At 36.5% G+C, this 12761-nt stretch overlaps 1 protein-coding gene across 1 annotated transcript; it reads right to left on the reverse strand.

The window, feature by feature from the left end:
- Positions 1-107: 107 nt before the first annotated feature.
- Positions 108-11155, reverse strand: dhrs9 (dehydrogenase/reductase (SDR family) member 9). The gene is made up of 10 exons (XM_079617457.1): positions 10991-11155; positions 9449-9763; positions 8611-8869; positions 7641-7804; positions 7344-7563; positions 5492-5603; positions 4344-4665; positions 2438-2696; positions 1228-1391; positions 108-885 (listed from the first exon to the last, which is right to left on the reverse strand). The coding sequence occupies exons 2-10, from the start codon at positions 9759-9761 to the stop codon at positions 653-655; spliced, it is 2046 nt and encodes a 681-aa protein (XP_079473583.1). The 5' UTR covers positions 9762-9763; positions 10991-11155; the 3' UTR covers positions 108-652.
- Positions 11156-12761: the final 1606 nt, after the last annotated feature.

Below are 12761 nucleotides of genomic sequence, written 5' to 3' on the forward strand. Positions count from 1 at the left end.
ATATTGGTCACTTAATAAATCTTCCAAAAAGGTGTGTTACCTAATAGGGTTGAAGGAATGAGTGTGAAGAGGAATGATTATGGGAGAGTGTTTTTGTGTAAAATTGGAAGAAAGATTTTTTGTTGGTGAAGTCAGTAGGTCTGAATGAGAGGTTTGAGATTTATGCTCTTTAAAAGAAAAAGGGAAAAAAAAGCCAGGTCTTAAACATTTTAGAGACTCCTTCATTTCAATTCCATGCTCCACCAATATTCCACCTCTTCTATATGCTTTTTGATTAAAAATAAATAAAAGTTATAGCAAGTTCATTTTAAGTTCAGGATGAAAGCACTACAGTAGATATTTTCTGCCATATTGTGATGTGCATAGGAGTGTAACTGATTATTGAAAAAATAAATATATGGCAGGGACTTGATTCTTTCGGCTATTGATTGTTTAGTTGCACTCCAAGGCAGAGTAAGATGAGTGTGAGCGAAGTTTGCTGTTGTGTGTCTTATTTATGGAATATGCCCCATTGTATAAAATACATCTTTATTTGATTTCATTTGTTGCATACAGCCATCACAGTTTCAAAGACAATAATACCCCTTTGAATATTTCCTCTTATTAATTCACAGAGAAGATGCTTGTGTTGATCTTGAGTGTAGTGGCCAGTTCAGTCATTCTCAGGAACGATGTTCTTCAGAGAAGGCGTTAGAAGCTTCATGAAGACGTCTGCTACACAAGTAGGCATGTATGAGAGGGGAATCCAGAGAAACTTGGCGTCCCAGCCTGCAGCGTAGCGTGTTCGGGGATAGCGTGCTGAGAGAGCGTGCTGCATGCATGACGTCACTTTGGAAAGGTCACTACTGGCCAGGATCCTCATGGAAAGAGCCTGCAACTTTATATCTGGAGGACAAGATTGAGAGAAATGCAAAAAAAAAAGCGATGAGAATCTTCCCCCAAAACGTTTCCATCTATCGAAGATGGCTGATTAACTCATTACATCATGAAAAGTGACAAATTTGGTTTGATATAATTAAACATTGGATGTTTTACCCAATGTGTGTGAACTGTATTATTAGAGCATAGAGGTGTTAACTTACCAACATGCTAATGCTAAAAGACATTTAATAGGTTGTGAGTCATGCGTTTTGTTGGATGAGCACAGCTTGTGTGAACTAATCCTTTAACTATGCATCATGATATACTAAATTAAATCTGCATTGCAATCCCATGTGAAGCACTCACAGTCCTGCAGGTATGAGTCTCCGTAGGCTCTCCTGACCTCTGCTGGCAGGTTATCCCACCGTTTCTTCAGATCATCTTCAATGAGGCTCAAATCTGTTACTTGTGTTTTAAAGAAGCCTGGTTCAATGATGCTTACCTTCACTCCAAAGTGCCTCATCTCCCTTCTGAAAACAGCGAGAGAGGGAGAAAAAAAGATTTTAGATGCAAATCTTAATGAAGTTAAAATAAGGGTATGGGTTAAAAGTCAAAGTATTTCAAGGTTAACTTCAGAAAGACTTTCTTATGGTGACTGATGTGAGTCTCACAAGAACAAATCCCCACAGTTGTGGCCAGTTAGTTAGTCAAATGATTTTATTGACTTGTTAGTAGTAGCAACATAATATAATATATATTTTTTATATTTGTAATACATACATATTTATTTATATTTAAATATTTTTTTAAATAAACACATAAAATATACTTATTTATATTTTAAAATAAATAAATACATTTAAGCCATGACCTGCAACATCTGTACTTTTGTGGCCACTTAAAAATAGATTTTGTTGACTTAATATATTTGATTTTTTTATTTTCAAATTTGTAACTTTTAATATTTTAACCAATCATTATTTTAACATGTTTAATGAATGCATAAAATGTATTTATATTTGAATAAATAAATGTAAAATATGACTTTTTTACGAAATCTGTACTTTTGAAGATCTAAAAGTTGCTTGTTGTTTTATATTTATAATACATACAAACTATGTCAGCAGGTGTACTTATTGTCTTGGTAGCAATATGATATTATTTATATTTGTGTAGCTTAATACATTTCTTAGTTTTTCACATTTTTTACTTTTCTTATTTTACCATTTGACCTGCAAAATCTGTACAGTTGAAGCTCTAACAGTTGTAATAGTCAAATTAGAAATGGATTTTGTTGGCTGTTTTTAGTAAAAGCCAGGAATGTTATTGGCTTATAGCAATAAAAAAATAGAAATTATTTTTTAAAATATTTTATTTACTACATAGCTTATATTGAAATATAAAGAGTTTTATGAGTACATATAAATAAATAAATTTAAGCCATGATGAGTAGGCTATGACTTGTGAAATCTGTACTTTTGAATCTCTTCATTGTAAGGACTAGAAAGTATGATAAAGAACAAGTGCAATACATGAGTACAAGGTCTTGTTTGCATGTTTCGAAGCCGAGACATACCTCAAGCTATCAGAGAACGCCTCCACACCCCATTTCGAGAGACAATATCCTCCCCCGATGAGTGAGAGTCTGCCCAGTATGCTGGCCACGTTCACCACCCGACCCCGGCCCTTCTTCAGCAGGGGAAGAAACTTCAGTGTCACCTCAATGAGGCCGAGGAGGTTCACGTCCAGAACCTTCTTAAAGTCCTCCAGCTGCATCCAATCTGTGGGGCCGATGGGGACCGAGATGCCAGCGTTGTTGACTAAACCCCACAGACCTGACACAAGAAAGAATCTATAAAGTAGATGTATATGTAGCCGGTGAGGTGGCAATTAATAGAGGGCGTGGCTAGGTAGGTAGAGGGTTTTTAAGCAGGCACCTGTAGGGAGGCCTAGAGAGGAGGTCCAATCTTTTGTGTGGGATTGTGCTGTTTGGTAGCCTTTCCTTGTGTGTTGGTGCACAGACGCGGTCTGGGTGAGCAGGTAGGCCAAGTGAATATTGACTTTTATTTTATATATTTACAAAGCCTGTTTCACTGAATTAGATGTTTTTAATGCAGACAGAAACATTGTGCTGTCCGGTGACATGTCCGTGTTGGTTTGTGCATGAGCGGTCTGGTGAGCAGGTAGGCTAAATAAATAGTGATTGTTTTGTGTCATATTTATGAAGCCTTGTTTTACTACATTAGGTAATTGTTTTTAATGCAGACGCAAACATTGTGGATGTGTAGGCCGTTGGTCACGCCCGTTCCTATCTTGGAAGTTAGTCCAGGATTGGTGGCTGTGTGGCAGGTAGGCCTCATTTGAAGCTTTGGTATTTGTAATTGTTTTGATTTGTTTTATAATGAGAATAAAGTAACAAGTAAGCTTTGTGGTCATTGTTAACTGTGTTTTTGTTTTTGTATTAGGTTTAGTTGATCGCTGTTCCTCTTGTGTTTATTTTGTTTTGATTTCCCCATCTAGCCAGTACCTGCATGTGCGCGCTGTATGCCTCCAGCGCAATGAGTGCATCGAGGTTGTGAATCGTACTGGCTAGTGGGGTATTTTCTTTTTGATTTGTATTTCCTGTTTGTTTGTATATCACTTCCCAGCCTCATGTTGTCAGCCAACCCTTGTACTCTCTGTACTAGTTTGAAGCTTTAAAACGCATGAACGATTTACTTAAGTTTGCAGTGGAATTGATTTCTTTGGTTGGGTTTGAGTGTGCTATAGTTTTATTTGATATGATTTTGGGGTTGTTTGTGTAATTTACTTTGTTTTATTTTGAATTGTTCTGTGTGACAAAGTCGGGATTGTACTGGGGTTTATAATGGGGTTGGCTGTTTATTAATATCTTTTGAGGGGAAATGAATTTTTGCTCTACAATGTATTTTCTTTTCTTTTCTTTGATAGATGTATTGTCCTATTGGTTTATTTGTTAATAAATCTGTTTTTTTGTATGAGTACGTTGTAGTTAAGTTTTTTTGACCCCCCCCCCCCTTGCTTGAAGGAACAGTTACCTTGGTAACATATAGATTTTATTTTTCAATCCTAATCTCAATCTGACATAGGCCTACTTTGTATTACACTCATAATTGTGCAAGGCAGGGATAGGCTATATGTCTCTTTTAACCTAGTTCAAAGATTGAGCAACAAAAAAGTAGTGTACATGCAAACCACACAAATTAAGGTCAAAGGTCAGTAAAGTATGCAAATGTCAGGTGCATTACATAAGTATGTCGTTCTATAGGCTAGTAATAAATGATGCAGCTTTGGTATGAGAATGGCATTTCGCTGTAGATGCTCCTCCAGGTCAACTAAAAGCTCTTGTCCAAGAGATTTACGAGTTGGTCTGAGGGCTGTGTGGTCGTCAGAGTGCCTGTATCTCGGCTTTATCTCTAGCTGTGCTTGACTCGAGCTGGCACACTATCTATCCTCCGTCTCACCTCTCTCCCCGGTCTCCGCGCGCACGCGCTCCACCGCGCGCTTGATGCTCGCGCTGTCGGTAACATTGAGCAGAAGCGTGTTCAGTCTGGGGGAGGCCAACGCGCGCAGGCTGGAGGCACCAGGTTCGGTGAGACACGCGGCGATTACACGAAACCCCCGCTGGTCGAGCTGCCGCGCCACGAGGTTTCCGAAGCCGCTATCGCAGCCCGTCACCAGGACGTGTTTCTCGTGGATGCCGGTGATGCGCCCGGAGTCTCTGAAGAACCACCAGACCGCGGCGAAGAGCGCGACAGCGGCCAGTGAAAGCCAGCAGAAGAACACCTGCGGGGGAGATGATGGAGCAACTGTGCTGAATACACACTCACCTGTCCAACTGTTTATGCTTACTATGAGGATTTTCAAAATAACTTTTGTACTGATTTTCATTTTGTTTGACAGGCAACATTTTCACCAATTAGAAATTATTACACTTAGTGTACAACAATATTGCACTGAGAAATATTGAATACAATATTAATATTTTTTTAAAGCAAAAAATAAATAAAAAATCTACTATACATGGCCATGACTTAAAGGTAGGCTATAGTTCACCCAAAATGAAAAATGTATTATCATGTAGGCTACTCAACGTCATGTTCAAAACCTGTATGCGTTTCTTTCTTCTGTTGAACATGAAGATATGTTAAAGAATGGTAACCAGATGTTTTTTTTACCATGGAAGTCAATGGGTGTCTTTAACTGTTTGATTACCAACATTCTTTAACATATCTTCTATTGTGTTCAAGAAAATATTACAGGGTTGGAACAACTTGAAGGTGAGTGAGTGATGACAAAATGTTAATTTTTGGGTGAACTATCCCTTTAAGACACTGCATTTGACACACTCTTTAGCCTATAGAAACTAAACACCTATAATCTAAACTGTTTAAAATGCAAAATAAAAACATGTAATTATAGACAAATCATTCAAAAAGCCAATAGGTGGCGTCCCAACAGTTTTTTCTGCCAATCATTTATTGCAAAAATAATTTATAGCTTTGAGCACTGAAATATTCATTAACAAATCATGCACACATGAATCCCTGCTATATGAAATAAAGACACCAGTTGCATGATGTGCTCAGAACAGAAGAATGGACTGACGTACCATGACTAGTGCAGTCGTCAATATTTCTTCAGCGTGAAAACGAGTAGATCTTTTGTTTCGGCACTGCCGTCCCGATCCCACTGAGCTGAAGAGCTCAAGGGCCGCAAGCTGACTGCAGGGTCAAAGGTCTCTCTTGAACATGAACACCTAACTCTATAAACGTCACCAAGGTTGTGCAATAAACTCTGGCCTCGATTAGCTTCTAAACCTTCAAACTTTAATGTGTGTGGCCATGGTACTGTACCTGAATGTCAATATTGGGGGAAATGCATTACAAGTAATTCGAATTACAGTGCTATGCACAAGTTTAGACACCCATGCTAAAGTTGACTAAAAAGAGGAATAAAAAATCATTTTTTGGAAATTGAACTTAATGCCTTAATTTTAAAAAATAGGAAACATCCAACCTTTAAGGACACCAATTTTCTTTGTGAATGAATAATGTATCGTAAATAAATAAATGTTCTTCCTTAAAATACAGGGTGCATAAGTTTGGACACCCCTATGTTAAATTCCCATAGAGGCAGGCAGATTTTTATTTTTAAAGGCCAGTTACTTCATGGATCCAGGATACTCTGCATCCTGATAAAGTTCCCTTGGCCTTTGGAATTAAAATAGTCCCACATCATCACATAGCCTTCACCATACCTAGAGATTGGCATGGAGTACTTTCCATAAGATCATCTCTCAATGCAAATCAAACCAGCTGTTAGGCTAACTGAAATAAAACCATGCCAATCTCCAGGTATGGTGAAGGCTATGTGATGATGTGGGGCTATTTTAATTCCAGAGGCCAGGGGAACTTTATCAGGATGCAGAGTATCCTGGATCCATATAGTAACTGGCCTTTAAAAATAAAAATCTGCCGGCCTCTATGGGAATTTAACATAGGGGTGTCCAAACTTATGCACCCTGTGATTTAAGGAAGAACATTTATTTATTTACGATACATTATTCATTCACAAAGAAAATTGGTGTCCTTAAAGGTTGGATGTTTCCTATTTTTTAAAATTAAGGCATTAAGTTCAATTTCCAAAAGATGATTTTTTATTCCTCTTTTTAGTCAACTTTAGCATGGGTGTCTAAACTTATGCATAGCACTGTACGTAATCAGATTACTTTCCAAGTAAGTAAAGTAACGCAAGTTACCTCGTTTTCCCATTTATTGACTGACAGCTCTCCTGTCCCTGTGTTGAGAGGAATCATGAGGAGGCGTTTGTGTGTGAACATGATGCTTATTGTAGTGCTAATAAATGTGAACATGCATTTAATCATCACACTTGCACAAAAGCAGTTTCAGTATTCCTCAAAATGAATTAAAACAGTGAAAATGCAAACTCACAATATTACGCAAACCTGCGAGAATGAAATGTTAAATTACACAAATACACTTTATGTATTTAATCTCACTTTATTAACCAATGTCTTTGCTGCTGACCTTCAGTTCTGTGCTTACATAATCACGTCATTGGTTTCATATTCGCTCAAGAAAGTTTTGTTTTGGAGATAAGGAGAGGATATTTGCAGCAGGGAAAAAGTATTTTGAAATGCTGTAAAATTATAAGAATTAATATTTCGTTGTGATCTACCAGATCCTTGATGAAAAATCAAAACCAGAAGACAAATGTTAGAGATTTAAAAATGTTATTTAAATTAAATTCTTGTGTTTGAATTCAATATTGTAAAAATGTACCTTAAGTATTAATATATATATATATATATATATATATATATATATATATATATATATATATATATATATATATATATATATATATATATATTAGTTTATATATAGTGTTATATCATGTCTCATATGCTGCACGAGCGTAGCGCTGCTGTTTCTGCTTACAGAACTGAAACTTTGGGTTTAACAGCCGTTTTTAAGACGAAAGCATCCGAGATGAAGGTCGGCATGTAGGAGAGAGGCAGCCAGAAGAACTTGGCATCCCAGCCTGGAGAATATCTGGTCCGAGGGTGGACGGCAGCCACAGCATGCTCCATACAGCTCACCACCTTCATCAGATCTGCATCCAGAATCTTCTCAAACTTCTCCTTAATCACCACCTTCGCTACAAACACAATTACTAGTTATAACTTTCTGACCTTTACTGCTACTCCTAAAACTGGTTGTTGGATTTGAACTCACTTTTGTCAATGAAATCACTGCCGTATTCATCCTTCACGTCCTCAGGCAACCTCTTCCATAATCTGTGCATATGACTCTCAAAGACACTGGAGTCAGTAACGCTTGTTTTGAAGAATCCAGGTTCAATGCATAAAACCTTCACTCCAAACGGTGCCATGTTCCTCCTGAACAACAAAGACAAACACATTAACAGACGAGGCTTAAGCTAGTCTGAGACTAAAATGCAGTTTTAACTGAAAGTAACTTGCACTTTCATGGCACTTGACATATCCTAAAATATGTCATTGTTTTGTCTCTAGATGCACACCAGTAATGTTTTTATGTCTAAGGCATGTTTATAAAAGCTACTTAAGTGCTTGAACTAATTATCATGATAATTAATTGCAGAATGTTTTGTTATGTTTGGACCTAGCATTCATAACATATATGTGAGTGTGACCCTGGACCACAAAACCAGTCATAAGTCGCACGGGTATGTGGTAATAGCCAACAATACATTGTATGGGTCAAAATTATCCATTTTTCTTTTATGCCAAAAATCATTAGAATATTAAGTAAAGATCACGTTCCATGAAGATATTTAGTAAATTTCCTACCTTAAATATCTAATTTTTTTATTTTTGTGAGTGAATGCAGCACAATTGCCAACATAAATTAACAACTTTAAAGGCGATTTTCTCAATATTTAGATTTTTTTTGCACCCTAGTTGTATTTCGGCCAAATATTGTCCTATCCTAACAAACCATATCAATGGAAATCTTATTTATTCAGCTTTCAGATGATGTATACATCTCCATTTCATAAAATTGACACACAAGACTGGTTTTGTTGTCCAGGGTCACAAATGTTGATTAATCAAAGCACCCACATATTACATTGGTTTGTATCTGAGAAATGCTTTGAATCTGAATTCTTCTGATCAGTTTATGTCTCCAGAATAATCATTCAGTGGATACGGGACATACTAACCTTAGACTGTCATTAAAAGCTTCTACTCCATACTTAGTAATGCAGTACGCCCCTCCCAGGGTACTAATCCGTCCAAACACACTGGCCACATTGACCACTCTGCCCTTGGCTTTCTTAATGAGCGGCAACACACTCAGAGTTATGGCAACTACCCCGATCAGATTGACATTGATCATTTGTTTGAAGTCCTCAATATCCAGCCAGTCATTGGGAGCAGTTGGGTAAGAGATACCAGCGTTGTTGACCACGGCCCACAGACCTGCAAACACACAGCACACACACACACCAAATTACAAAACACAACCGTTTTCTTTCATTACAAGTGATAGCTCAATATAAAGCTTTGGTGACGTGAAAATCCAGTGAAGAAACTACTTGACCAACAACTTCATTGAAGAACACTATGAGATTTATGTAATATCATTACAACCAGTTATGCAACAGAACACGAATAATTCATAAAATTGAAAAATATATATTTTGACTACTTAATTCTGAAATTTAGTTTTAGTTTATATGTATATAAATACGGGTTGTAAAATGTAAAATTCTCATTATTTGTCAATTTGATTTGATAAAGTTCAATCAAAATAATAACATACATTTTAAAAATGGGATATTTAGGTTTATATAGGCTATATGTAAAAAATGTTTTAAAATTTCTTTGAAATCTTACATTCAAATTGAATCTGAATTGCACATAGCTCTGATAATAACATCTACAGTAACTATTGTGTTTTTTCCCCTCACAGCTCTCAACAACAAAAATGTTTCAAAAGATTTCAGAACTAATAGAAGGCAAAGTGTCAGAAAAGCACCATCTCTTTCGGTGACTTACCCTTCTGTCCCACCAGGGTTTTAATGGTGTCAGTGGCTTTTTTAATGCTGTCATTATCAGTGACATCCAAATGCATTGCTGTGAGTTTGTCGGAGCAGGCCTTCTTCAGCTCAACCTCTCCTTTCTCTGTGTAGCAGCCAGCGATGACACGGAAACCCTTTGTGTCCAGGTGTCTGGCCAACAGATTCCCAAAACCTGTGTCACAGCCTGTGATATACACAAACTTCTCAGATTTGTTGGGAACTCTTCCCAGTTCTCTGAACCACCGATAGACATAGAGCAAGACTATGAGACCAAAAACGTACAGGAACATGTCTGCAAAAGAAAATTAATTTTTTATCAGAAAAGAGGAATCACATTTATGCAACACCACCAAAATCAATAACTTAGACGAGATAGCACATATTTGGTCAAAGCTCCACTCATAAAGTACATAGTGAACCATTAACTGGCTCATGATTGTAGGACACTGCAAAACAGTATGAAGATCTTGTAGAAGTAAAAGCAAAAGATACAAATAATTAAAAAATATAGACAAATGGCAGGCCTATATTATAAAAGAATAATAATACTACGTTTTTCTGTTTCTTTATCTTTTCATATTGGAAATTGTGCAGATTCGTGAACGAATCGTTCTTTTGATTCGGATCTTGTTAAATAATCAGTTGAACCGGTTCATACAAGCCGGTTTGAAGGATTCGTTCACGAGTGGTTCTGTATGAAGTCAACAATACATTGAAGCGTTTATTTCAAGCAAGTCCAATTTGAAATTAGCCGAGAAGTGAGTTCGATCTAAGTTCAATCTTTAAAAAAAAAGGGGGGAAAAGTAGGCATAGCCTACTGCAATGCAGCCTAACTAGTACCTAGGCCTACAACAACATTAAAAGTTGTATTAATGCACATACGAAATCGAGTTTTAATAAATGTAATTTAATTATAACTTGAAAAAAAAGTTTATTCGAGAGTACATGTACATTAGTGTTGTTTATTGTAAATACAAATTATTTAGATTCGAAATGACTTGTTTTTATGAGTGGAATCGTGACTGCAACGATTGAACAGTTGAACTGTAGGACACGTGAAATTTCAAATGTAATAAAAAACGTAGAATCTGCTTAGATGTTCTATTATTTATCACATTAGGTTGATAGGTTTATTGAAACTGATGTTATTGAAACGACACCTCGGATATCGGGACCACGTGCGTATACTGACGTAAAAGAACCGCTCGGTTTGTTTTGAACCTGTTCTGTCGAAATGAACTGTTTGAAAGAACCGATTCCCACACATGAGTTAGACTTCACTAATAGGCAACGAATACTAAATATCAAATCAACGATACTGCATTGTCGTTGTTGCATAGGTTAGGCTACTTTGAATGAATAAAATAAAGAAACTAAGCTAACGTTGTTGCAACATCAACATGTCATTATAAGAAAACGCGTGATTCCCTGATAGAAATCTTTTGAAAACATCACTAAAAACTGGAATTTTCTCACTTCTTGCCAAACAGTCTACAACCCGCCCGTATAAGCTACTCACCGTTTCTTTATAAGTCAGCTTTATAAGAATACTGTTTCTAGTAGATGACAGTAGTTGTCTGTCTAGTGTGGGAATGTGCTTGTTCTTCCTTGCCGCTTTGTATCTGTCTACGGTTAACTGAAGTAATGGTCTGCTGCTATTATGTAACAAGTGTTCCGTGTTGTTCCCGCTGTCATGAAATAAAGGAGTCCACACGTGTTTTTTAACTCTTGCACTTCTTTTACTGAACTCTTGAGTTCTGCTCAAGTTCAACATGTGAGCCAATCATCTCCTGCAGGGGGCGCTGAATGATCAGCCGCGCTGGAATCACACAATCTCCCTGGAAAGTTTGGCAGCTGGTAGCAAATGCGTTTATATACTGTCTATGAGAAAATGTCAGTTGCAGTGGAAAGATCAGGTAAAACTCTAGAGATTAATGTCTCTCATTTCTCTCTAACATCTTTCTAACAGTTGCAAAGCAGCTTGAAACGATGGTGATGTTGTTGGTAATCATTTATGTTTTTTCTTCTTCTAAACATACAATAATAATAAAGCAAGCCACTTGAGCCAGATTTGCAAAAGTGCTTTAGCATGACAGGTCGAAATGATTATTATAAGGGTGACATTAACACCCGCCAAATGCGGGTCACTCCTACTAGCCAATTTGGCGGGTTGAATTTTATATATAATATACATTTTTCAATTGTAGTCTTTTAAAAATGGCACCTGAAATGATAAACTAAGTGCAATGTATATTGTAAAAAAAATATAGATTTTTCTATAGGCTACATATTGATACTGAAATATCTGAAACGCGTCCAATACTAATTTTCCACAGAATAGATAGACGATACCAGCTACATATTCTCATGATCTCTCCGAGAGCGAGTTACACACAAACCCGCCTCTCCTCACTCACTTGTTTAATTTGTTCCGGATTAATATTGTTGGTGTTACAGGGCTTAAAGTCTTAAAGTGAAAGCAGCCTAATATACCTGCTGGCAAATTATGAGACAATGTTAAAACATATCTATAGATGTCAAAATTGCGGCCTGTGAAAATGCTGAGTGGCTATAACTTTGGAAAACCACAAAAAAGTTAATGTCAAGCCCTGTTTATTATTATTATTAATGTGTAATGCCTGTAAATGCATCTCTTGCAGCTGAATGAGAACACACTCTCCTCTCAACACACCAAGAGGATTGTTCCTTTATTTAAAACTGCAACAAACAAAAAACTAATAAGAATTAGACCCAGAGATTTAAAAATCAGAAAATACAATCTAGGCCTAAAGGAAAAAGTAACACTTTATAATGTTTCGATTACGGACTATTCTCCCTGTCTCCAGCGATCTGTCTGTCTGTCTTCCATTCCTCTGTCTCCCTCAAGATCATCCTTTGGACTCCAACCTGCTCATTTCATCACATAGCCTATTGTCAATAAAACTCACTGTTCACCTTCCATCCAGTGTCTGCATTACGTAACACATTAGTTAATGTTAGTTAATGCATTAATTCATGCAACCTTATTGTAAAGTGTTACAGAATTTTTTTTTTTTTTTGGAGCTGTTCCAGTCCAAACTGTTATTTTAATATTATTTATCTCCTGTTAATTATAGTATTTAATAATATTTTGAATTAGCTTTATTTTTTAGTTTGTTGAAATAATTATGTTGTATGCGTTTGTCATTTTAAATATTTTGTATAGTTTGAATTTAGTCGCTTTTTTTCTTCAGTTTTAGTTCTTTACATTTTTCAGTTAGTTACCAAGTCAACAACTAATTTGTTTAATT

This window comes from Phoxinus phoxinus (genome assembly GCF_949152265.1).
Source record: "Phoxinus phoxinus genome assembly, chromosome: 7".
Lineage (NCBI taxonomy): Eukaryota > Metazoa > Chordata > Actinopteri > Cypriniformes > Leuciscidae > Phoxinus > Phoxinus phoxinus.